Source organism: Mus pahari, chromosome 20, assembly GCF_900095145.1.
Source record: "Mus pahari chromosome 20, PAHARI_EIJ_v1.1, whole genome shotgun sequence".
Taxonomy (NCBI): domain Eukaryota; kingdom Metazoa; phylum Chordata; class Mammalia; order Rodentia; family Muridae; genus Mus; species Mus pahari.
Genome location: NC_034609.1, coordinates 19,511,988 through 19,538,914, shown reverse-complemented (window position 1 = coordinate 19,538,914; position 26,927 = coordinate 19,511,988). Strand labels below are relative to the sequence as shown.

At 50.4% G+C, this 26,927-nt stretch overlaps 2 protein-coding genes across 2 annotated transcripts in view; both read right to left on the bottom strand.

Moving 5' to 3' along the window:
• The window catches only part of Mmp15 (matrix metallopeptidase 15), a 21,789-nt gene extending 15,361 nt beyond the window's left edge, over nucleotides 1-6,428 (bottom strand). Inside the window, exon 1 of the mRNA XM_021220414.2 lies at nucleotides 5,699-6,428. Coding sequence (XP_021076073.1) covers nucleotides 5,699-5,848 — 150 coding nt within the window. The 5' untranslated portion in view covers nucleotides 5,849-6,428. The remainder of the gene's footprint in view (nucleotides 1-5,698) is intronic.
• A 4,765-nt stretch (nucleotides 6,429-11,193) lies between these two features.
• Usb1 (U6 snRNA biogenesis phosphodiesterase 1) lies at nucleotides 11,194-26,925 on the bottom strand. Its single transcript, XM_021220542.2, has 7 exons — nucleotides 26,408-26,925; nucleotides 25,332-25,498; nucleotides 20,415-20,598; nucleotides 16,070-16,123; nucleotides 14,993-15,098; nucleotides 13,321-13,404; nucleotides 11,194-12,202 (listed from the first exon to the last, which is right to left on the bottom strand). Exons 1-7 carry the CDS (start codon nucleotides 26,509-26,511, stop codon nucleotides 12,098-12,100), a joined length of 804 nt encoding a protein of 267 aa, XP_021076201.1. The 5' UTR covers nucleotides 26,512-26,925; the 3' UTR covers nucleotides 11,194-12,097.
• Between the last annotated feature and the right edge of the window lie 2 nt (nucleotides 26,926-26,927).

Here is a 26,927-nt window from a genome sequence, read left to right as displayed (position 1 = left end):
GTGTGTGTGTGTGTGTGTGTGTGTGTGTGTGTGTGTGTGTGTAGGGGGCGTTCCGAAGCAGCCAAGGGCCACAGAATCACCCAACCGGCACCCTGAGAAGAGCGGCACCCGGAGAAGAGCGAAGAGACAGGGTACTTAGAGCTACCCTAGACAGCTTATTCCCTCTAAGCCAGCAAGGACCCTTAGAAAGCCCCACCACCCCCACCCCACCCCACCCCCGAGGCTGAATACATACTAACTTTGGCCTTGTTACTGAGTAGAAACTTGCTCAGGGCCTAGTTGCTTATCCATATTAAAGGTCTATGAGAAACTGGCTAAGAGAACTCTGAAACTTAGTTTCCACCTCTGCAAAATGGGTCATGCGGGAACAGGACAAAAAGCTTGAATGACTAGACACCAGGCCCATAAAGGAAGAAAATTACCTGAGCTTGGTGGCATATGCCTTTAATCACAGCACTTGGGAGGCAGAGTTCAAGACCAGTCTGGTCTACATAGCAAGTTCCAGGCTGGTCAGAGCTACATAGAGAGTCCTTGTCATAAGCAAGGGACTGTCCAGAGTACTCAGTTCTTGTTGCCCGATACTCCCAGGGGTAGCATGGTCCATTTAAACAGTTCTAGGGCATGTGCATTTGGGGAACCGAATCTATTTCTTAATATGAACCTAAGATCCTTCTGCCTCAGGTTTCCAAATCCTGGAATTATAAGCACGTACCATCATACTCAAACGATCCTGAGTCTTAAATAAAAACAACTTGTATACAAGTTCAGGTGCTCATAGAGGCCAGAGGCCTAAGAGGTAATTGTGAGATGCCTAATGTGGACGTTGGGAACTGAATTCTGGATGCTCTGAAATATGCACCCGGTGACATCATCGTCTCTCTCTAGACCCACGAATGAGTCTCCCTGCCCCCAGTATTGGGGGTTGATTGATTACAGAGCCTAGACTATGCCAGACAAGTGTTCTACCTCTGAGCTTACTAATAACCCAGACCTTTTTTTAAAAAAAAAAAAAAAAAAAAACACTTTTTATTTTGAAACAGGGTCTCATGAAGTTGCCTAGACTGGCCTTGACCAGGTGTCCCTTAAACCTGAAATCCTCCTGCCTCAGCCTCCTAAGGATCTGAGGTAACAGGCCAGAGCCACAGGCTCCTACTCCACTCTGAGGCTTAAAGGTGGCTGTGAGTTATGGTGATAGTTGGGGACTTCCAGCCAGGGAAGCAGGAAGGAGGCGGCCACCCAATCCGCCCCCACAAGCCTTAACCTGAAGGAAAACAAATGGGTCCTTTGGCCTATGGGAGGGGAGGGGTGGGACGGGAAGGGCCTTTGTTTGCCACCAGTTTGCAAGGCTGGCTAGAGACCAGTCCTTGAGAATCACCTGGACCTTGGGGCTCCCCAGGGCAGGGTCTGGGTGAGAGTAGGTAGGGAACAGGGCAGCTTTGGCAGAACCCCAGAAAAGACCTTCCCTTCTGGGTCAGTCTCCACAGGCTTCTACTAGCAGAAGGAACTCATGGGGTGATCCCTCACAATTTGACCTTTAGCCCAATCAGAGGCACTAAGGCAGAAGGCTGTGGGTTCAAACTTCCGTTCTGCAGTTCCTGGCTATGTAACCTGAGGCACTTACACCTAGAGAGCTTAGTTTCCTCTTCCATATGTCTTAAAAGGAAGAAGAAATGTGAAAAAAAAAATGCTTCTAGAATGTTCTTGGACAGAACTAGTTTGATAACCGTACTGAAATAACGCCCGAGGCTCTCGGGCTGCCTGTTCATAGCACGACAGCATTGCCTATACAGAACAGTTTTCCTTGAAACACCATCAAGCAGATATTATGGCCATTCTGTTTTACAGGCAAGAAAACTGAACTTCAGACAGGTTCAACAACTTGCCAACAAGGAGTGCTGCTTGCTTCTCGGCCATTCATTTTACCAAGGGTTCCGACGCTAAGTCGGGGGGCATGGAGGTTCCTGGTGTCTCCATGTGGTTCCCAGGTGTATGAGTCAGTTTGAGAGGGTTGATCTACACCCTGCTCTCCAGACTGCATATCTCTAGGGACTCAGCCACCAGTGGCTATGGGACATAGGACATCTGAGAATAGAGGAGGTCAAGGCAGGCCTTCTGTTGATTTCTGCTTGTCTCTTTGGGGCTCATGGGATTCAGTGGAAGGTACCCCTTGTGTCTCTTGGCAAACCCAAGTCTGCCATGTTTGCCTGGGGCTGCATATACCCTGTCACTTCCCGCAGATGGCCCAGCCCCCTGATTACTAGTCTCTAGGCATTCTCAGAATGAACACATGTCCTTTGGGGAGCAGTGCTCCAGATCCTCAGTGCTCGAGCCCTGGGATGGATGGGTGGGTGTGGGCTCTTCCTGCCAGACGATGCTAATATGCTCAGACTGGAAATGCTCAGCCATCCTCAGGGTCTCAGGGCCTGATATAGATCTGTGGGCTGTGGATCTGGCAGGATTCTCTTTGCAAAGAAGACATGTCCAAGCCACATCCTTAACCCCTTTTGTTTCTGCTGACTCAAAGAACACTGTACCATGCCATGGGCTTCCTGCCCTGGTGTCCACCTAAATCTTGGGGTAAGATTTAGGTGATTTAGTAAGGATGCCACTTCTGAACCCTCAGACTGAGACCAAACTCCCAGCAGGATAATATTGGCAAGGACCACTTGAATCCAGACACAAAAGGGGCACAAAGGGACAGCCAGAATTACATCCATGGTAGAGAAAGGCCTTTCCACACCCACGACATGCCATTCTGAGCGGGCACAAGTGACTTCTGGGCTTTTAGAGAAAATCTTTAGAGGAGAGAGTGTGGGTATGTCCCCATGAGGTTTTCTGTCCGTATCTGGAGGTATCTTTTAGAAGTCTTCCTCCTTAGGGTAGGGCAATATAAAGTATCTGTGTCCAGGGGTCACAGTGGCAGGCCGGTTCCATATACTGTTCCAAAGAAGACACACAAGGAGGTCAATGATGAGTGGGCTAAGGGATGTCCCAAACACAGTGACATGTTAGGGGCTAATGTGAAAGATGATCTACATCCAACCCTAGTCCTCAACTGTGCCCAGCACACCTAAATCTTGAAGATGTGTGGCGATACAGTCTCTAAATCCTTGCTGTGAGCCTAATGTGAGACCCCTTTCTCTTCAGGGAAGACATGAGGCCTGTACAGTTTCTGCTCCACAGTTGAGAAGGAATATTAGCATGAGGAGAGGACCTAGAGGGACCATCACTAGCATGTAAGAGGAGACAGGCACACAGACCGTGACTCCAGTCAGATCTGAAGATCAAAAGGCCTGGTGGTGGTGACACACACCTTTAATCCTAACAAGGGAGGCAGAGGCAGGTGGTTCTCTTTGAGTGTGAGGCCAGCCTGGTCTACGGAGAGTTCCAGTCTCCTCGACTCCTTCCTCAGTCAGTGGTCAGATGGGGGCAGGAAGACTTGTGACACTATTCAGGAAAGGTGGGAATGTCCAGTTTTTGGTGTTGGTGGCACCCCATTTGTGAACTCTGGCAGCCTGAGTCACTTCCACAGGATAGGCTGAGAGCGCTAAGTTTCGGGAAGGAGGAGCGGGTCGAAGAGTATCCCTAGCCAAAAGCAAAGGCACTCGGGTTGCCAGCAATTGTAGCCATGGAGCAGGGCAGGGTCCAGATAGGGTGGTGAGCTGGTACCATCCAAGTGGGGTCCTAGATCACAGTGCCTGTCCAGGGGAGGAAATGGCAGAGGCTAGGGCAGAGCAGCTCAGGAGTAGCTTTGCCAAGGAAGGCAGGCTACCAGGGGCTGTCTGCAGCTCCTAGCACAGGCCAGTTTCTGGTCCCTTAATCTAGTGAATTCCTGTGGTTGCCACCTGGGAGGGTGAAAAGAGGCAGAGTGTTGGCCTTGACTCAGCAATCAAGGTACTCACAGCCATGAACTGACCAGAGGTCAGGAGCTGTGGACTCCCTTAAGTGAGAACTAGACCTTTCTCAAAGGAAAGGGAATCTGGACACTATATATGGCAGGCCTAGATTGAGCAGATGGGCCGAGGGACTCGTTGGGTCCAATTATGGCCTGTCCTAAGGGATGTCCCAGAGCAGCCTGTATACCAAAGCCAACTCTAAGGGTTAAGACATCCATCCTTACACCCACTGTGGATTCTAAAATGCAACATTTCTGAGTCCCTTCCAGCCACAGCCTAGACACAGCCAAAATTGTACCCCAAGAGTCCATTCTAGCCAGGATCACCGTGGCTTTCTTCTGCGGTGTGTGTATATGTGTGGTGGTGGTGGTAGACTGTGGGCACACTTGGCTGTACTGCCTCAGTTGGAGGAGGTTCCCTCAGCCTCAGTTCCTTGGCCATCCAGGAGGCCCATTCACAACCACCAGACTCCAGCTTGGTCTGTGTAGGCCACAGACTCTCAAAGGGGAATCCAGTGACTTTGAAATTCTTTGGCACCTTCTTCAGTGGTAGCACCTTGGTTACAGGCAAACAATTCCTACCAGCAGGAGCTCCCCTGGAAGCTTCTGCCCCAAGGCTCTGTGAATTGGGTTGGGCTCCCTGCAACTCTCTGACCTGCTGAGAGGAAGGCAAGGAGGATTGGAGGTGTAACGCCCCCCCCACCCCAAGTTTTTATTAAAGTAGGATGGGGAGGGAACAGACTTCCATTGGAAAAATCTCTCTCAGGCAGACTAGAAAAATGGGCAAGCCTTCGGGGCTGGGATGGAAGATTAAGCTGTCTGCAAATACCAACAGTGCTCCAGAAAAGTGGGTAAGCCTTTGGGGCTGAGATGGCAGAACGCACTGCCTGCAAACCATCTCTTCAGGCAGTCCAAGGGCACCAAGGCCCCAAGCCTACAAGGAAGATGCAGCCCCTGGCTCGTCCTCTCTCCAGATTCCACACCTAGTCCCCCTTTCTCTCAGAGCTGGAAAGAATGATCATTAAAAGTTCGATGGCACCCTGGGGTGACCGAGCTAGCGCGCTAGGGACATACACCGGAGCGAGAGATATCCGTAGGGACTCTGAGCAGAGAGAACGCGCCTGGTCACTTGCTGGACCAATCCAGAGAGCGGCCAGCATATGGACGTCAGCCCGGCTTCCAGAGAAAAGAGGCGTGGAGTCTACCCAGTTTCACCCAGGCCTGGGCGTAGGGGCGCTGGTGTGAAAAGTGTTTCAGAAGAAAGGGTCTGTCCTTCAGCCCCAAGAAAGTCACCAAAGTCCCTTTGCAATCCGTCATTAGCCTGAGAGATTCACACCCATCCCCCAACCATCCTGGCTAGCCCAGCGACGCACGGTGTCAGCCAAAGCGCGAGCGCTGCGGGGCTCTGGCTCCGCCTGAGCTCTCACTACCCGCAGCACCCCACCCCTTGTCACTCGTAAAGCCCACAGTGCGCGGATCCGGCTCTCGAGGAATCGCGCGGGCTAAATGACTGGAGGCGAGGGCTAGGGGCTGCGGAAGCGGCTGCAGGGACTCAAGCTAGGGTGGGTCAGTGCCCCGAGCGGCTTCAGGGTGCACAGCAGCTGCGAGCTCTGTGCTCCCAGGGCTTTGGGAAGAGGCGCGCAGCAGAGCTCTGACCAGGGAGTGGCAGCCTGCCAGTCCCGCTTTCTTACCCAGGCTCTCTAGTCCGGATCGGTCCTTACCCCCTAAGGTCGGGTGCGTCTCCCCCCCAACTGCAGGTCCCCGCTGCGGGTGTGGTTCGCACTACATCCCTCGGGTTCTTACCTCCGCGGCGTACACTTCGGCGTCTTCAGACGCTGTACCATGGCCCAGGCAGTCCAGAAGCACCAGTAGCAGCGGGAGCAGCGAAGCTCGGCTGCTGAGGCAGCTGCCAGTGCAGCCTGGCCGTCCGAGTGCGCTCCGATCGCTGCCCATGCTCTTAAGCAGTCAGCCGGGTCCTGAGCGTTGCACGCGGGGCTAGCTGGCTGGCCCGCACCGCGTCCTCGCACGCGGCTGGGAAACTTGCGACGCTCCCTGGCTCCCGGCCCCGCGGGCGCGCGGCGGACCTCGGGCTCCCGGTGCCTGCCCGGGCAGTTCAGGTCCCCTCTGCAAATTCCCAAACCGGGTGAGAAGCGGGCAGGGCAGGTCGGGGCACGCGGGGACTCGTCCGCTGGAGAAGGGGACCGGCCGAGCTGCACGCCGCAGAGTCTCGCAGCGTCGGCGCGGTGCGCCCTGGCCCCGGCCCCCCGAGAGCAAGCACAACTCCAGAGCCTTTGTCTGGCTCAGCGCTCCGGCCGCCCGGTCCCGCGGCGCCCCCTGCGCGCCCTGCTCTCTCTGTCCATGCCCAAGGTCCTCCGCGCTGCCCAGAGCGCGCGCTTCCCTCTGGCGACTCCACTAGCTGCCGCGCCCGATCGGGCCTGGATCCCCAGGCAGTCTCGGGAGGGGCGCAGGGAACCGGCCCGAGAGAGCGACGAGCCCGCCAGCCAGCTAGCCAGCGCCCGGCGTCCCCGGCGAGTTTGGCTCCGCAGCCCTACTCCCAGTGCGCGGCGGGAGCCGCTGTTCTTAAAGGGCCAGTGTGCTCCCTGTGCGCAAAGCCAGGCGGAGGCTGGGGGGCGGTACCTAACCCGAGGCTTCTCAGTAGCAGGTGCCGCCTGTGGCGACCGAGCAGGTGGGTGACCCTTCTCCATTTTTCCTGATGGCAGCAAACGTCTCCTAGCCTGCTTAGCTCCTATCTCTGGGGAGCAGGAGTGACCCATAAATCGACCCTATGCTGAGGGAGGGCGCAAGGAAGGCGAGATCTCCCTTGGAGGGCAGCTTGTAGATTTTCCAGCTACCTGGTGGGAAGCGATAGGACATTCAGATCAAAGTGGGACAGAAAGGGTAAGGACCTGAAGTACTGCTTTAAGCTTTTTAAAACATGGCAATAAAACTCTGCGGGGAGTGTGGGGGGAGAAGTTGGAGGAGCAAGTAAGATGGCTCTGCAGGTAAAGGCCCTGGCCACCATCAAATTTGACATGTACGGCGACAAAACTTCGAAATCCAGGACCTACTTGGTGAAGCGATAGAACCTGTGCCACTGTAGCGCTCGTTAGACCCAACACACGCACGCAAGTCCCAGAGTGTCTTAGTCTCTTTAGTAAATTTCCCCGGTGGAGAAGTCTGGGATTAGGGAGTCTCTGGGGCGCCTCTAGTGCTGAATGCAACCTAGAGCGCACGCTTACAAGGCGAGTGAATCTGCAACCCCACTCCCTGCCCGGTGGATATGAGCAACTGACTAGATTTTTCTGAGTTTCCGTGTTGGGCTGACGGTTCCGGCTCCTAGTGTGCACACATTTTGTTTCCAAGAAAAGCCCACTCACTATATTTGGTCTGTTATGAGAAAGACAGTGTAGTGTGCCCGCGAGGCCCATGGGAACTCCGGGTGAGAGGGCAAATCTTCCGGTGAAGCTGGGGCTGGATTTTAATTTTTACTCCGGTGTGGACGCTAAGGTGATCGAAGGACCACGGCCACGGTAACTTCGTCCAGCCCAAGGTCAGCCCTAGTGTCGTTAACTGGGGGAACTGGTATGCCACTTGAGAACCATGGGAGCCAGGGCAGAAGGCAGCACACCTTATCACCTCCCCACAGACTAGAGAAATGGTGTTTACTTGACCTGAGGGTGGTCTTACCTAGAGTTGACTCTCTGGGTGCCTCCTCCCCCTCTCAGAAGCAGGAGACCCCCCCCCCCGCCCCGCAAAGGACCTTAGACATGCCTGGTTTGAGCCCACTCACCGGCTGAAGGAAGATAAAGCGTACCCAGTGCCTGGCCTACTATCATCTCGAGGAAAGGAAATGGGGATTTGGAAAAAAGGGAGAGGCAGTCTCTTCCCTTTCCACTGGTGGACTTCGCTGTGGGGTCCCTCACCAGGAAAACCAGCTTCTGGTTTCTCTAATTAGAAATTTGGTGACCCAGCACAAGGAACGCCTGGGCCAAGTAGTGGGAGTGGGTGGGTAGGGGAGCAGGGGGGGGTAATAGGGAACTTTCGGGATAGCATTTGAAATGTAAATAAAGAAAATAATAATAAAAAAAAATTTAAAAAAAAAGAAATTTGATTTTGACAAATGTCCAGTGTCGGGTGAACGACAGCTCCTCCCTATTCAGGTGTATTGCATCCGTTTGCCAAATTTATTCCCAACCATTTTTTTTTTTTAAATAAACTGAGTTTATGGGGGCTAACTTGGAATAAGAAAAAAATCTCGGTCGAGTCAGCAAGGTTTGAGAGACTATAAGTCAAATCTGATTTTTTTTTTTTTCCCATTCCTGGTTTTTCTGGCTCTAGGAAATGGATCCCCCCACCCCCACCCCGTCCCTTTCCCCTCCCACCTCAAAAAGTTTTTCCCAGACAGGGTTTCTCTGTGTAGCCCTGGCTGTCCTGGACTTTACTCTATAGACCAGGTTGGTCTCAGACTCACAGAGATCTACCTGCTTTGCCTCCCAGGATTAAAGTCGAGTAGTACCACACCCGGCAGCAGTGGAAATGGATTTTTATGTGAGACGTTCTTCAGAAAACTCTGGATTTCAAACCAGGTCTCTGGGTTCCCGGCCCAGGCCGACTTCACTGGAATCTGGAACATTTGTTTCCTATCTAGGTTTGCTTTCTTATTTGTAAAAGGAGGACCCAGATTCGGTGCTCTTAACCTTTGAGCCATCTCTCTAGCCCCCATTACCTGATTTTTTTTCCCCTATCAGTTTTAGAAGTATGTAGCTATGTGGTACACTCCCATTAGCTTTGCTGTCAGTAACCCCTCAGATGAAAGGGTCATGGGAGAATAGATGGCCTGTTTTTCAGGACTTGGAGGCAGCTCAAAGGGGCGGGAATGGGTTGGAGAGATGGCTCAGTGGTTAAGGGCATTTACCAGTCCTTCAGAGGATGTAAACTTGGTTCCCAGCACCCATGTGAGATAGGTCAGAATCACCTGTGACTCTGGCTCTGGAGGAACCTGACCCCCTCTTCTAGCCTCTGTAGGCATCCACACATACATGTGTAGATATGCACACCCCAAACCCATCCCTGATGGGGCTTGAAAGTGCAGAACACACTATGCCTGGTTTCCCTACCTCCAGCCACCCTCCCATGCCTCAGACCACCCCATTTCTTTAATCCACAGAAACCTCTATGGTGGGGAAGGCTGATTTGAAGCTTTGCCTCTTCATATTTGGGCACTTATCACTTCAGTGACTGGTACTGTGCCAGGCTGGCAAAACGGGACCCTTTTGGTCAACAGGACAGTCTTTCGGACTGGGTGCCAAGGGAAGGAAAGAAATAAACAAACCATGTACTTTCCCTCTCTCTCGGAAACAGAGCTGGGGTGGTCTAAAGAGGCAAAGGAGGCTTTGGTGCCAGATGGAGATTAGCCAGCCAGGCCTGCAGATGAGCATCTCCCTGCCCTGCAGGGAGCATCTGAGGATGCCAGAGCCAGATGTGTTGATTCTGTACTCTCCCAAGCGCGAGAGCAAATCCTCATCAGGAACAGTTCTTCCCCGAACACCGCCCACCTAGCGGTGGACAAGCCTGCTCTGGCCTTCAATCTCCAGTTGTCTCTTGGGTTTCTGGAACACTTCTCCTCTTTTGGAAGGAAGCGCCCCAGCTGCTTCTGCCTTGTCAGCGCTCCACTCTGGAGGCACACTGCATGTCTGGGTGCCTGCCAAGCAAAGGCTGCCAGCCTCCTCAGGCACGGCTTACATGCCCATCCCCCTCAGCCCAGCTCAGCCTTCCTTCCTCCATTACCACCTCCACTCTCTATTGAAGAGCTGCTTATTGATCTTGGCCCATTTCTCAAAGTGGCTGCACTTTAACTCCACTCTCGTACAGACGACCAGCAGAGCCACATCCTCTCCCAGGGGAGCAGTCCTCAGTGGTTTGGACAAGTACAAGGGCTGGGGGATTCTACTCCACACCCCTTGCCTGTTTCCCCACTGATCTCCCAGAGGGCCAGACGTGGGCTGTTCTATGGCCCAGTTCAGGACCTGGCACAGAGCAGGTGTCAGTAATGTGACTTGGGAAGCTAGGGTTACCATGGTGCCTGCAGGTTAGAAAACGTGCCTAGCTTCTTCTCCTGTGTGATTTCTGATGCCACCGGCACCAAACAGCAGGTTAGCTTAAGCCAGTAGATTGGTGTGGTGGCATTCGGAGAACAAGGCACGAATGTGTTCTTTAAGGCTAGGGAAAGGCAGGGTTGTGAGGACATGAATCACAAAGTGGGAGCCAGAGCATAGGCCTGGGCAGGAGGTAAGGGCAGGGATGGCCTGGGCTGTATCATGGTGGAAGCTGAGGCTAGAGTTGAGTCAGATCCTAACGTTCTCATGTCCCCAGGCAAGCCACGTAACTGTTCTTCCATTTCTTCCATAGTAATGACCTCAACCCAGGTTGCTTTCCCGGACTCAGCTGTGAAGGCCCCGGGAAGGGCTTAGTGCAGGTCATCTGGTATAAAGTCTAATTGTCCTGTCGGAGGAGTGAGGATGGCATCTCCCTGGGACATGCAGAAACCCAGGTTCCACGAATTATGTGCAGTGCCACTGGTGAAGTCCTGCCAGACAGGGCAACCCCATCTTCCTATTTTCTTGCATGGGGGATGTCTGTGTATGTGTGTACAGAGGTAGGCATGCATGTGCACACATGCAAGCCAGAGGGCAATCCTAGGTGTCTGTTGTTCCTCGGGCCCATCCATGATGTTATTTGAGACAGGGTCTCTCATTGGTTAGAGCTTGAGAAATAGATGGGGCTGGCTGTCAAGTAAGCTCAGGGTTCCTTCTGTCTCTCTGACTCCCCAGTGCAGAGATTATAAGTGCTTGGTACCAAGGCAGCTTCTAAAGGATGGGCTCTAAGGACTGAGCTCGGGGCCTGACACTTACAAAGCAAGAACATCAGTGCCTCAACTAGCTCTCCAGCTCCCACTTTTTAAAAACTTTATGTGCCCGGGTGGTTTGCCCGCAAGCATCAGCACCACATACATGCCTGGCACCAGAGAAGGCCAGAGGGGGCTGGAGTCAGAATAAGCTGCCGCGTGGGTTCTGCCACCATTAAGAGGCTGAAGAGAACTGTCTCCCAAGTTTTGTTCTTGGAACTCATGTGCCTGCACACACACGTGCACAATGTACACACGCTAAAATAAACAGATACATAAAAATCTTTAAAGTCGTAAGACCCTCCCAAGAGCTCCTGGACTGTGAAGCACAGCTGGAGGGCAGATCAGAAGCACCCTCACCTTTTAAAGAAGCTGTTTAAAGTAAGACACCACATTAAAAAGGCAGATTTTATTTGTTGAACATAATTTAAAACTGTAAAAAAATATTTCTTCATCCATCACTAGAAATCCCCATGACAACTAGAAAGGTTTGGCTCTTTGCCCTGGTAGGAGCTTGACAGAAAATAAATTCTCCTATGCCTCCCTGGCTCTCTCCCCACTTCCCACTACCACCCCGAAGAATGCTCAGCAACAGGGGCAGGGAGTTCTGGCGGGAGGGAAGGCACCTCTTTGTGTCTCTGGGAAAGCTGATGGGGAAAGCAGGGGTCACGGGTGTTGGAGGCCTGGCTGGGTGTTGGAGGCCTGGCCGGCAGCCATAGCCAGGCCAAAACGAAACATCTGCTGGGTTCTCCCCAGGCACCTGGCTGGGTAAGTGGGAGGAAAGAATGAAGAAAACTGCTGCTGACCACAAATTAGCACCCTGTGCCCTGGCCCTGAAAAGACCTCTCCTGGCACAGGATGGGATGAAGGGACGAGGTGATAAATAAAGGAGATTAAAGAGAGGCTGACAGACACAGAAGCCCCAGTCTGATTCAGGTGGGTCAGAACACAGGGATCTAAAAAACTGGTTGATGGCCAATGGGATCAGTATAGATTACTGCAGTGGAGAAACCTAGGTGGGGACTGAGTGTGGGTGGGCTCCCCAGCTAGGCTCATTTGACTTTCCTAAGAAAGTGGAGGAAGAATTAGAGGTCCCGGCTGCCCTCTACTGGTGATTTCTGGAAATGACCACATTACAGTAGCAGCCTACCAACCTACAACCCAAAAGGACCAGGAGAGAGTGAGCAGCCCACTAGAACAGTACTAAGTGTGGGATTAGGACTCCTGGCTGGGGCAGCCCACAGACGGCAGCAAGCTCTTCCATCTCGGTCAGCCTGGAGAGAGGCACGGGACAAGGCTCACTTCAAAGGCATGGAGAAGAATTTGTTCCCGGACTTACAGCGGACCTGGTTGGCCAGCACACGTAACAGCATCTCAGAGTCTTCAAACTCATCCACGATTTCCTTCAGCCAGCAGCAGGGAGATGACAGCTATGTTAAAGGGAGTCAGACCCAGAGCACCACAAACAAAAGCAGTCCGGTACACTGGGCAATTCTGAGAGGGTCCCTGGTCATGCGGACTCTGGGCTCGGCAACCATCATCTTGTCCAATCATCTTATAATCGTATGAGGTGGGGCCTATTGCCTCAGCTTGCAGATGAGGACACAGTGACTACTGTGAAGATTGGTTTGGTTTGGGTCTAGGCTCTGCTGGAGCTAGACATCAGAGCTCTTTGCTGTCCCCAATATGATCAAGCTGAGGGGAAGGTGCCTAGAGATGATGGCCCATGGACTTTGACTTGCAAAATATTTTTCAAAAATCCTAATCAGTTGCCAACACAAGAACATCAGAAGACTGTACATAAAAATCTGGATTTCTGGCTTCTCTTGAGAAAAACAGAAATGCTATCAACGATGGGCCATACTGCCGACTGGCTTCGTGCATTGCCAGGGGAGGGTATCAGCTGCCACACTGTGCATGCAAATTCTCCTTCCAGGGTACTGATAGGAAGGCCACCTGTTCCACATGCTATTAATATGTGGCCTGGCATGGTGGCACATCCGTGAAGCCCCAGAACTCAGAGATAGAAGAAATACTGCAAGTTTGAGGCTTGGCTGCTCTACGGTGAGTTCTAGGCCAAGCTAGGAGGCTCTGTGAGACCCTGTCTCAAAACAGACCCACAGTGCAACAGGTTCTGAGGGCTGGAGGTTCCGTGCACCTGACATTCTTCCTCCATTTCCAACTGCCACACCCAAAATTCTGACCTCAGATAAACGGCTGGGGCTGAGGGGCGGGTTTCCAGCCTCCTCCCAGGACAGGGTTGTGAGGCAGGGCACACGAAGCCCTAGAGATTTTGCTAAAATGCAATTCTACTGCCCCAAGTCTAGGGTGGGGCCAGAATCCCCTATTTCACCACTCAGCTCCTAGCTGCTGCTGTCAGGGATGACACTGAGCAGGAAGGGAGGGGGGGATGAGGGTCTCCTGCCTTGCCACTCCGTTTCCTACAGATTTAGGTTTAAGTCCTTCCCTTTGTCATTTGTCCTCCCCATCATTTTTGGAGCTCAGTGCTCTGGAAATTCACCTGTAGCTCCTGCAGGCACTGTCCCTCCAGCTGGAGACGAGCATCGCCCACACACCAGGCCAGACTGACATGGAATGAGGGGTCCTGGGGAAGAAAAGCTGGGAGTTAGGCCGCCACTGGACGGCATGGCAGGTCCATCCCCCACAGCGGGTCTATGACAGTCCTGTTGGGTCTACCTGTAGGATCCCTGGCTGCCCCAGTGCTGAAGCCAAGTCCCCTGCCCACACAGACGCAATAGCTGGTGCCTCTCCTCAGTACAGGGGCGTGCTCGTCCCCCAAATGCAATAGTGACAGCCAAAGACCAATGTGATGGTATTTGACAGTAACTAGGGTTCATGAGGGCACTGGGTGGCACCCTTAGAAAAAAAGATGTGGGGGGCAATGACTCAGAGGTTGAGAACAACGGCAGCATTCCCATGGCACAGAGGTTTGATCCCCAGCACCCACCTGATGGTTAACAAATCTCAGTAACACTAGTCCCAGGGAGAATCTCACGCCCTCTAATGGCATCCAAGGGCACTGCATGCACATGGTATACAGACAGAGGCCGGTAAAACATCCATAAGTACAAAAATAATTAAAATCAAAGGGGGGGCAGGCAGTGGTGGCACATGCTTTTAATCCCAGCACTTGGGAGGCTGAGGCAGGCGAATTTCTGAGTTTGAGGCCGGCCTGGGCTAAACAGAGAAACCCTGTCTCGAAAAACCAAAAATAAATAAATAAATAAATAAATAAAAGGGGGAGGGTAGAGAGCTGTGTACTCTTTTCCATCCTCGAGGGAAGGACAGTGAGTGACAGCCAAAGTCTTCATCAGAAACCAATCATGTAGGCACCTGAATCTTGGATTTCCAGCTTTCAGGTTTAAAGGCATGTGCTACCATGCCCAGCTATAACTCTACTTTCTGATCTAGAACATTCTAGCAGAGGCCATACTTTTCAGATTAAATAAACAAAACCCCCAAATGTCAACACTGTTGAAGAAACAATAATTATCTCTATTTAAAAATAACTGTGCTGGACGTGGTGGCGAATGCCTTTAATTTCAGCACTCAGGAGGCAGAGGCAGGCGGATTTCTGAGTTAAGAGGCCAGCCTGGTCTACAGAGCAAGTTCCAGGACAGCCAGGGCTACACAGAGAAACCCTTTCTCGAAAAACCAAAACCAAACAAAACTTAACAACCAAGCCCCCCCCCCCCAAACCAAAAACAAAAAAAAAAACCCTGTACACCTGGGTATGGTTTTGAAAAACACACCGAATAGAATCAGTGGACTTTTACATCTGTGACACTCAGCCTGGACTTTGAGTCCCAGGAGGGCATAGGGAAGGTACAGTGAGACTGTAAAGCATGGCTCTTTCTGGAGTCATTTTGATGTGTTGGTGACAACTACTTAGGAAAGACAGGTCAAACAGATACTCTACAGAGTAGAGGCACAAATCACAAGACACATGGGGGTTTTCTGAAATGGCGAACTTTGGGCAGACACCGCAAACTCCAATCCTATGCTCTGGCACTCAGGGCTCCCTCCACACAGGGAAGTTCTGGAGGTCTCTTCAGCTGCCTCTGATGGGGCATCTTTGAGGATGCTCTGTTTCAGGGCTGGTAGAGCAGCAGCCCTGTGGCAGAAACCGTAACCATCTGGGTTCCCTTCCCTCAGCCCTGTCTGTGCATTACCTGGTAGAAAGTAGTGAGGTCAAATTCCTGCATGGCTCTGTCCACCTCTGAAACCAGGTCCAGGAACTGGGCATGCCCCAAACTGACCTCCAACCCAATGAAGGTCCTGGGAAGAGGCAGTAGAGACAACAGGGGCACAAAATGCAGTGTATGACAGCACAAACCATACAGGTTGGTGTAGGAAATATCCAACAGGAAGCCTAGGATTTGGACTGTGGCTCGTCCCATCTTCCTGTGCACGTCTTTGCTGCTCCATGAACCAGCTCTTTCAACCCACCTTCCTTCCTGACTTAAAACATCCCTTTCACTAGCTGTCTCTTCTTGTGTCTAGGAAACCTTGCAGGGTGACCTTCATCTACCACTGCATATGCCACCCTCTGCCCCCTCCCCTCTCTGGCAGACCCTGTGAACTCATCACCCTCTCAAAAGCTCTGTTCTTTGGTACCCACTTCTTCCAGCAGGTGCTGAGAACTCTGACTTTAGTAGCTACGTCCTCCCATGAAATCTGGTCTCTATGCCATTTAACCCTTCCTCAGAAATGTTCTTATCAAAGTGGCCAATGAGTATAATGATCTCTACATCACCAAATCTTGGCAATATACAGATTCAGTCGGCTCCCACACCTGGACACCCTTCAGCTTATAAAGTTAGCAAGCCTACAATGAAGGAAGAGCGAGCCTTCTCAGAGCAGCCGAGAGGCGGGGCTTGCTGAGTGGACTGGACAGGGAGGCCCTGCGGATAAAAATGCCACCTTACCTCACTCAATGCTTTAGGACTTGTAACTCCTCAAACCTCACTGGCTCATTTGCCATGGGGAGGAGGGAGACGGTACAGGAAGGAAGGTAACAGGACCTCATCCCTATGACGGGGGAGCTAGACAAGGACAGGTCTCCACCTTCACAGCCCGCTCTGTACTGAGCTAGCTCCTACATCTGTTCTGCTCCTGAAACCCCTCGAGTTCTTCTCCTAGGTAGGCCTGAGCTTGGGAAGTGATGCCCAACACATACAGATGCAATCAAAGTGCAGCCCCTCTCTCAGTAACAGATAATCTTCTGCCGACTTAAGTCAGGGACTCACCTGGTTTTCTCTTGATTGGTATAAATCTTTACCCTGTTGGCAGTAAAGAAGAATCTGAAATTTAAAGGAAGAACGATATTTCAAAAGAAAAGGAAAGGAAAGAAATAAAACCCAGAACTTCCACTGGGGATAGTGATGGATGTCTGCCGTCTTGTGCTCAGGAGATCTCAATTATAGTAAAAGTTTGTCAAGAACAAGCAAACAAGCAAACGAAGCAAGCAGTCCTCTCAATCTCTCCCACAAATAGCATTTAAAAAATATAATTAACTCATTTTACAATCAATATTTCTACCCCATGACTTAAGTAGAAAATTGTACTAAAAATATCCTATAGTTAATCAAGACCCTAAACACCCTTGCAGCATGTGGCCGTGTCCAGGTGCCAGCAAAAAGTTTGCTTTGCTGACAGCAGTTCATGCCAAGAAACAACTTGAAGCCACCAAGTTTACTGGCTGCTAACTTCACCTATGTACCTACCGTAGAATGCTCTGCCGTGCATCTGAGAAAGACATTCATTGTGTGGGTGGTAACGGAAGTTGATATGACCCTGTGAAGCAGGCCCACAGTTATAGACAAGAAAATGGAAGCCTGGTGAGGCTGAAGTTGAGGTTCCATTTGATTGCAAAGCTCTTGCTCTCAGTCTACAAACCCTTGGTGAAGTGGGCCTGTTTGTAGAGTCAGGGCTGCGCTGCCCGTTCCTGGTCATCTCAACTCAACAGACTCAGAGTTTGAGGCTGGTCCAGCTTCCTGAGGACACATGGCAGATAATGGAGCAAGGACAACATCAAATCCACCAACCCAGCAGTGCAGGGGCTGCTCTCTGATCCTCAGCTGAGCAGGGCAGCAGGCTACAACTCATCCCACAGAGACCCATACTGCTTGCTTCCAGCACACAGCAAGGTGCCTGCTCAGTTAAAGAACTAGTTAGTACCGGCAAGGAGGCCCAGGAGTGGCCTTCCCCAGGAGTGGCTTCTCCTTAGGAACCCCTTCGTGAATTCTCACTCACTGGCTTCTCACCTTCATGCAGCATGCCTGCAGTGTACCTGTCTGTCTTGTTACCATGACAATGCTCTAATCGCCCAACTTGAATGCTAGTTTGACCAGGAAACAGAGCGCTAATAAGATCAGGACAGCATTCTCTAGAACAACGGGAAAGGGCTTTCCCATTCTTTGCTTACAAGGGGAGAGGAAGAACAGAGTCAGACTAACTAAAGTCATTCCCATGACAGCTGTAATAACTATTAAACAACAAGGACAACAACCACCACCTGGGTACTGGCTCAGTCATTAGCGAATAAGAGCACTTGTGTAACCACAAGGTCTGGCATTCTGATACCAGGACCCATCTAACAAGTTGGATATCCTGTGGACACCTGTCACCTCAGCTATAAGTGGGACAGAGACAGAAGGATTGCTGGGGTTTGCAGGCTTCCAAGCCTAGCCAAGAAAACACAAGCTCCTGATGTGGAAAAGGCCCTGCCTCGGAGGAACAGGCAAAGATGGATACAAGACAGCTGATGCCTGCTCATGGCCTCCAGATGCACACAAAGGCACAGACCCTCACACACATGTATGTACATGTGCTACCCTCCCCACATATGCACACTTTAAAATGTGCTTAAAATTTTTTTTTGCCTGCATGCATGACCATGGGGCACATGTAGAGAGTGCATATGGAGGCCAGAAGAAGCCTCAGGGCCCCATGAGTTACAGACAGTTTGAGCTGGGAATTGAACCTGGGTCTTCTGTAAGAATAGCCAGTGCTCTTAGCTGCTGAGGCACCCCTCTCAGGTCCAATAAACATGTTTTAAAAGAGCCTGGAGGGTGGGGGAGATAGCAGAAAAGCAGTTGCCGGACAAGTGTAAGGATGTGGATCCAAACTCCGATGGCCATGTAAAAGCTGGACACAGTAGCATAAGCATCTGTGATCCCAGTGCTTCCATCTGGAGATGGGTCAGACATGGGAAGACTCCTCGGACGAGGTAATCTGAGACACACAGCAGAAAAACAGTAAGGGATTCTATGTCAAGTAATGTGGACGGTAAGGACCAACCCCTGACTTCTACATGCGTGCTGTGGTACATATGTGCCTGTATTCACATACAGGACAATGCATATACACATATACCGATGGCCCCCTTGTCACTGAGAGAAGGAAGCCAACCTTGGGGACAAGGCAGCATGACTCAGTGACATCTCCTGGTTACTTCCATCAACTCATGCATGAAGCTAGGGCTATCTCTGGACCAATCTAGGTTGGGTTCTGGCACCTGTGACAGTCCCGATACTACACAGCTGGCTCAGTAAACGTGACAGTGGCAGTCACAGCGGGATAGACTGAGGTGAGCTTTAGTCCTTGTTTTCTCATCAACTGACTTCACTGGAGCAAATTCTTTCCTCCTCAACCAAATGAGTTTTCCACTTGGAAGAGCCACACTCCAGAATTCTGAGCCTCAGGCCCCCTAAGCCGGGGTGGGGTTTGGGGCTTCACTAGAAGGTTTCTGTTTCTACCCATCTCAGGCCTTCACAGGGGTGTCTATGAAGAAAGACTCCGCAGACATGGTTAGAGAGCCGGCTCAGGGGGATAGAGCACTGGCTGCTGTGGCAGGGGACGTGTGTTCAGTTCTCTGCATCTACACAGTGGCCCCCAACCTTCCAGATCTCTGATGTTCTCTTGTGACCTCCACCAGTACAGGCACATACATATACGCAGGCAAAACACTCGTAATATAAAATTAAAGAAAAATATTTTTTAAAAAACTCCATGGTGGTTTAAACAGGTTTGGCTCCCACAGACTCATATGTTTGATTGCTTGGCTCAAAGGGAGTGGCACTATTAGGAGGTGTGGCTTTGTTGGAGGAAGGGTGTCACTGTGGGGGGAAGGCTTTGAAGTCTGCTATGCTTAAGCTACACCCAGAGTGACAGTCTCCTTCTGGGGCCTGTGGATAAGAGGGTAGAGCTGTTATCTCAGCTCCTCTAGCACTGTATCTGTCTGAACACTCCCATGCTTGCCACCAGGATTGCAACTGTAATCCAGCCCTAATTAAATGCTCTCCTTTATAAGAGTTGCTGTGGTCATGGTGTCTCTTCACAGCAATAGAAACCCTAATTAAGACAGACTCTGAGATAAAAGCAGATTCAAAAATGCACTAACAAGATAGTTTTGTGAGTTCTGTATAGAACTAGCCCTCAGAGGACCCAGAGAATCCCAAGAAAGAACCCTTTACTCAGTCTTGAGCACACTCCTATTGATGGAGTGAAGAACCAGGACTCCTGGAGAAGGCTGTGAGCATTTGGAGAAGCCAGGGACGGAGGAGCTTTGGCTCCAGAAGACGGGAGGGGCATGGGCATGAGAGTGTGTGATGGTGGGTGGGACGAACCCTTGGGCCATAACAGCAGCAGGACCAGGTGACTCCGGGAGCTAAGGGATCCTGAGAGCAACTGGAGAAGTCTTGGTGGAAAGAGCAGGCAAGGCGTTTCAGCAGCAGTATAAAGTAGGTAAGTGCAGAGACGCCCGAAGTGGGTAGAGAAAGCCTAGCCCTGCCCTATGTGCCTTTTCCATCACTCTTCCTTACATCTTTTTAAATATCCTTTGTACGGGATGGGATGGAGCACAGTGACACAGCACTTGTGTAGCCCCCCACCTCTCCTTTGTAGGTCTGGATGTGGTGGCTTATGCCCAGCCTAGGACTCAGGAAGCCGAGGCAGGATTTCTATAGATCCAGAGCCAGTCTGATCTATACAGTCTGCCTGCCTGTCTCAGTAAATAAATTGGAAAAATAAACAAATAAACAAACAAACAACCTCAACAACCTGGAAACCAGGAAGTGAGCTACTTTCTTGAATTTTGTGAGCACTTCTAGCAAATGGTCAATGGGGGTTGGGCATCATAGGAAGCTCTGATTTGTACCAAAATCACAATTCTTGGCTAACCTAGGGACCTATCAAGCAGCCAACATCTACTGCAGAGAGCAGCCTGTGGGATGAAGTCCTTAGCCTGTGAGGCTGCACTAACTCTGTGATATTGGTGTCAGAACTGTACTGTAAGACACCCAGTTAGTATCTGGAGAGTTGCAGAAGTGCAGGTATGGGAGCCGCTTTTACGTATCTGGCAACAGGAGTGCTGGAAATCCTAGGTGGGAGCAGAGAGACAGACAGCAGGGCTTCCATATTCAACACAGACTATGGAGGGGCTCATGGGAGGTGCCTGCCTCACCCTGGATGGGCAGCACAGCAGCCTCAGGAGGCCTTTAGGCCTGGCCTGCTTGCTGGGCACCATGCCCACCTCCGAGACCACTAAAGCCCAGGAAAGGAGAGGGAACTGACGGAAGAGGAAGTGCTCACCTTTGGAAAGAGGCCACACGATCTTTGAGCACCTGCACAAAGGGGAGGATCCAGTGGTGACGGAGAACCACGCTCTGCGACAGGCTGAGGTGGAACTCCTCCATCAGTACCAGTCGAGGTACGAACATCTGTGCTCGGGGCAGCAACACGTCAAGCAGATCCCGGAAGTCCTCCTTCGCTTCATCTAGAGGAAGAGTAGGGAGGTTAGAGCATCCGCTGAGCCAAGCTGTCCCAAGTGAAAAAAAAGCCTGGAGAGCAGAGAAGCCCTTACAGCCTGCTTCCAGGAGAGCCTATGTCTGTACAGCCCCTTACAGCCTGCTTCCAGGCGAGCCTATGTCTGTATAGCTTACCAACATTTTAATGTCTCTTCAAACAAGTTTATTATGATGATATGTGCGGACACACACATGCTTTCCAGAGTTGGGTCTCTCCTTCCACGTTGTTTGGGGCAGGGTCTCTCTTGTCTCTGCTGTGGGGCTATAGGATTTCTAGCCTGTGAGCTTCTCTGTGGTTCTCCCCATCTACCTGGTAGGGGTGCTAGGATCACACTACCATGTCAATCATCTGCCTTTTTACTGGGTTCCCGGGATTGAACCCTGCAAGTCATCAGGCTTGTGTGCTAATCACTTTTACTAGTTGAGACATCTAGATGGGACCTTAATGTGGATTAAATAAATAAAAAAAAAAGTACGTGTATGTGTTTTATCTGCAAGTATGACTGTTAACACGTATGTGTCTGGTGCCTGTAGAGTTCAGAAGATTGTGTCAGATTCCATGGAACTGGGGTTTTAGGTGGTTATGAACTACCACATGGGTGATGGGAATTGAATCCAGGTCCTTTGCAAGAGCAATAAGTGCTCATAACCTCTGAGCCATCTCTCCAGCCCTTAATTTGAATTTCTGAGTGTAGTTAACATGTATTTATTGTAAGAATTCAAGTAAACAAGAAGCTCCCAGCAGGTGAGGAGTATGGGGATCTGGAGCAGATCGGTAGGTGGTGAAGGGGATTTGCTGTGGATGGGCCTAGTGCTGGTGTTGTGAACCAATCCCCTAAGGAATAAAGGAGTCAATCACTGGGTGAGTAGGAGTGGCTTCTGGGTTGGACGGAGGAAGAGAGGAAGCAGGAGAGAGTTAGGTCTTATTGGACAGGATAGTGTGAGGACAAGATATAGCTACGAGTGTGGCCTGCTTTCAATGGTGGATCCGTCAAGATTCACCACTGGAGGATTTAGATTTAATAAGGCTTACCAGAGTAGCATTTTAGTTGTTGTCCCCAAAGATTGAGTTACTGTCATTTCAGAACTAAGTTTGTGTTGTGTTTTCCTTCATGCGGCAGCTGGTCCAGGTTCAAGAGAGAAAGGTATGGCAGCAAAGTGTGGGTTTGCCTGAGGTGCATCACAAAGGCCATGGGGGATTTGAAGCACAGGGTTGGCGTGGTATTGACCCGCCAGTGGGAACCTAGCAAGCTAGGTGGAGAGCTTTTGGAGCTCTGAGTCAGAGCGTCTCTGTGAGATAAAAACAGGCCGACCATTGCCTGCCAGTACATGGCCAGGCTGCTGGGGCAGACAGGAAGATGCTGCTTCATTTTTTAATATTTCCCACAACAGGGATTAAAATGTATCCGTGTATGAAATTCACAAAAACATCAATAAAAATATATTAAAAAGGGGGATGCTGTGTTGGCTCAGCAGATAAAGGCTCCTGCTGCCAAGACTAATGGCCAGACACTGCCCACTCGGACCACTGACTCCTGCAGTTGTCCTCTCATCTCCACACGTGTGTCATGGCTTGCATGTGTCCACATACATACATACATTCAATCAGCAAATAAATTAATTGAAAACAATGTTCAAAAAGAGGAATACAGGGGACGTCTGGTGCCTAGTCCAGGCTATAGGAAGCCTAGTTGTTGCCCACAACAAGCAAAGTCCTCAGCAAACTGAAAAAAACAAAAGCTCTTCACAGAACTGTGAGAAGCAAGACCACAGGTGTGTGCAACCACAGGCGTGTGCAATCATAGGCGTGTGCAACTTGCACATGATCAGACCAGAAACACTTGAGCTTACATTTCCTGAGGAACAATTTGCAAATTTTTTTTTAACTCAAACACACACTGTGTTTTAGTTAAATCTGTAGGCTGCAGCAAAAGATCTTCTAAGGATTCTTCTAGCATTAAAGGCATATATTTGATCTAAACCCATGGCCAGGCTGGGAGAAGTGGCCCAGATTGCCTTTTAGCCTCTGCAGGCATCTGCGCACACGTGAGCAAACACAGACACATAATTCTTTTTTGACATGGTATCTTTCTATGTAGCCCTGGATTTCCTGAAACTATGTAGATCAGGCTGGTCTTGAACTCACAGAGATCTGCCTGTCTCAGACTCTTAGGTGTTGGGATTAAAGGCATGCAACACAAGACCCTGCAGAGTCAATCTTTAAAGATAATAAATAAATGAAATTCATGACCTAAGCTTCCACTTTAGGAATTTACAAAAGGAGGGGTGAATTCATTCAAAGTAATCAGAAGAAATAATTAACATTAGAGGAGAAATAAATGAAATTGAAAATGGAGATCGATAGGGAAAGTCAACAAAAGCAGAAGTGGGTGACTATGGTCTGCTTATGGGAAGTGTCCTGCCTCATCCAGACCACTGTGTTGGTCAATAGCTCTCAAGATGAATAAAATCGACTTCATTAAATTCAAATTGTCTGCCCTTTAAAAGACACAGCCAAGAGGATAAAAGAAAAAGCTCCAAACTGAGAAATACTGATAAAGACTACAGAAAGAATACAGAACTGTTAGAATTCATTAAGAAAACTTGGTTTAAGGCCATGTGTGTTCACCATCTTACCATCCCAGCCCTTAGGAGGCTCAGGCAGGTGTTTTTCAGTGAGTTTGAGAGCAGCTTGGTCTGTATAGTGAGTTCAAGGCCAGCCAGGGGTACAAAGTGAGGACCTTGCAGAGAGAGAGAGAGAGAGAGAGAGAGAGAGAGAGAGAGGAGAAAGAAAGAAAGAAAGAAAGAAAAGGAAGAGTTCATTAAAATATAGCTACCCTGGGAGTTCTAGGACAGCCAGGGCTGTCTGGAAAAACAAAACAAACAACAAGTAATAGGCCCCGAATCCTAATATACAACTTATCAAGCATATGGGAGAAGCTCAGCATCAGGCTACAGAGAGCCAGCGCTACTCTGCACTGCAGAGCAATGGCATCAGCAAGTGCAGGCCAGGACACTCTTATTCACTGCTGCTGGAAATGTAAAACGGTGTTGCCATGGTGGCAAAATTTGGTGTGTGGTTTTTTTTTTTTAATTAAACACACTGTTACCATACAATCATTCCATCTATTAGTCACGTTCCTTATCCTTTACACAAAGGAGTTGCTGAAACCTGTCCACACAGAAGCCTGTGTGTGGCACACATGCACGGACACACATGCAGACACATATTGTATTTTATTTTTTGAGGCAGGGTCTCCCTATGTAGCTCTGGCTGGCCTAGAACTCAAGAGATCCAGTTGCCTCTGCCTCCCAAGGCCTGAGATTAAAAGGCATGCGCCACCACACCAGGCCAGCCTAATGTATTTTTATGCATGTCTGCTCATATTTAGGAACAGCCAAAATCTCCTTTAGTAGGTGAACTGGCTAGACAATGGAATATTAGTTAACACTAATAAGAAATGCACTATCAAGATGTGATAAGGCACAGAGGAGCCTTGAATGCACACTACTAAGCCAAAGAGGCTATGTGAAAAGGTGATATACTGAATGACCCCAATTCTGTGACATTCTGGAGATGGCAAATGTGTGGGAATAAATGGCTGGTGGAGGGCAGGGATGGATAGTTGAGCAGGAAGGATTTTTTAATTTTTTTGTTTTTTTGGAGACAGGATTTCTCTGTGTAGCCCTGGCTGTCCTGGAACTCACGCTGTAGACCAGGCTGGCCTCAAACTCAGAAATCCGCCTGCCTCTGCCTCCCAAGTGCTGGGATTAAAGGCGTGCGCCACCACTGCCCAGCTAGCATGAAGGATTCTTACAGCAGTAATATTACTCTACATGAGAATAAGATGCACATCTTTTTAAGTTTGTCCAAACTCATAGAATATGCAACATTAAAAATTAGCCAGGGGGCTGGAGAGATGGCTTAGAGGTTAAGAGCATTGGCTGCTCTTCCAGAGGTCCTTAGTTCAATTCCCAGCAACCACACGGTGGCTCACAAACATCTATAATGGGATCTGATGCCCTCTTCTGGCACACAGGTGTATGTGCAGATACAGCACTCATACATAAAATACATAACACCTAAAAAAAAAGGGGGGGAGAGTTAGGCTAATACTAATGTTTGTGAAGTTTAGTGATTATAATGTGGGCTCAGGTCAGGTGGTGGTAGCACACAACCTTTAAGTCTAGCATCGGGGAGGCAGAGGTAGGCAGATGTCTGAGTTCTGGGACAGACAGACAGGACTACATGGAAAAACCCTGCCTCAAACAAACAAACAAACAAACCGCATCCAAAATGAAAAAACCCACAAAACAACAACAGCAAAAAAGTGGGTTCATTCATCTGTTGTAACATCGCACTCTGGAAGGTGGATACTGATAATGGGTGAGTCTACACAAAACCAGAGCCACCGCTTTGTGTACTGTGCTAAGGACTTGGCATAGATTATCTGATTTAATCTTCCAAAGAGATAGATCATCCCCACTTTGGAGGTGCAGAAATGAGACGCCCTGTAACTGACAGAACACCCAGTGCAGTAAGGTCTAATTCAGCAGTGAGGTGGTTCATTACTGCCTCCAGGTCTGGGGTGGGATCTGAGTGCAGCATACAGGGGCCCCGGTTTCTTCCTCCTAGCCAGAGCTAGAAGCACTTAAAAAAAAAAAAAAAAACAAAAACATTTGCCATTAGTCAGTGACTCACACGGTATGTAGATGTGGGTGGCCCAGTTGCCCCGCTCATGGGGAAAGGTTCGGATTCGACCCCCATGCTTTGCACTGTCATCCTCAGGCCCTTCCTCTGCGCTGGGGAACATGCTCAGCACACTGTCAGGCACTGGTAGCTTTTGACTGGGAACAGGGTTCTGGCCACTACAAAAGAAGAACACACATTTATCCTCATTGATACCCACTTTGAACAACAGAAGTTCTAAGCTGTTACGCACAGTGATTCTTATGCGCACCAGTCTCACCATGTAGCCTAGGTTGGCCTCAAACTCGATCCTCCTCCCTCAGCCACGGCGGCTGAGTATACATTTCCAGGAAGGGGTTGGGCTTCTCCTAGAGAGCCATAGCTTTCTAGAACTGCTGAAGTTTCCTATCGGACCTCAGCTGGCTCTTGGTACCCATGGGAAACACTTCAGCAGGTAGCAGTGTGGCTTGGAAGTCCCTATTAGATAGTTGGCCAAGCCTGAACTCAAGTAGCTCTGTGATCTTGGCTTACATTAATTTCCTCACCTGTAGAGCATATTTCTATCTGCTAGAGTTCTTGTGCAATGAGCTAACACACTACATTCTGCAAAGACCAGTATTTAAGAACCTCGAAGATTAAGCCTCTTGAAGGATGAGATTTTCATGGGTTTTTCTACAGTCTGGTGTCTCCAGTCTCCCGTGTGGCTCACGGTGGCTATTCATTAACCACTTACTAGACAAATGAAAAGCTTGGGCTATAGCTGCATTGTGTTCAAATGAGGAAACATTTTGGAAGAAACATAGTTGCTTTCCAAAAGAGAAAACAAAACAAAACAAAACAAAACGCACCAATGGAGAGGGCTGGACTTGAACCCGTATCCTCACTCCCAACTTTGCCTTAGCCAAGGTGTGTGTGGGGGGATGCCATTCCAGGGCTTTGTCCAGGGTGTGTCCTGTATCCTTTCCCTCCACATCCCTTTTTCTCTTCCCGGGGAACCGACCCACCCTCCTGGTTCCTCGGGAGGCTCGGGTCCCACTGGGGTTTCAAAGGAATTTACGCTCGAGAGAGAAAAATTCCTCGATCCTCACCAACGGTGGAGGCCAGAACCTGGTTTGCTCCGCTCCGCGGCGACGGCCTCCGCTTCATCCTCGGAACCGCTGCTGCTGTAGCCCACCAGGGGCGCCGAGCTCATGGGGCCTCGACCACAGGACGGGTCCACCGACAACCTGATCGGACGCTCCGAGTTCCGCCGGGCCGGAAGTGCTCTGTGGGGGCGGGACCTAGAGTAGCTCCACCTCCGGGCGGGGCCTGGCGACCCGGGGGGGGGCGAAGCCCAGCGGAGCTGTCGGACGGACGTTGGCCACCGCCTGTGCGGTAAACGCTTGTAGGCGGCGGCCTTCCGGATCGCTCGGTCGCCCCCGTGTCCCAGTGCGGGTGTCCACAGGTCTGCCGGTCCGCTTGCCAGACTTGCAAAAAAGTTGGAGTCGCAGGATCCCTCCTGCGAGCGAGCTGAGGCTCGCACGACCGGGGAGTCAGGTGGGGCTGCGGCGAACCGGGGCTGTGGATCGGGGCTCCTCGGCGACCGTAAGCTCCGGCGAGCGGATCTCG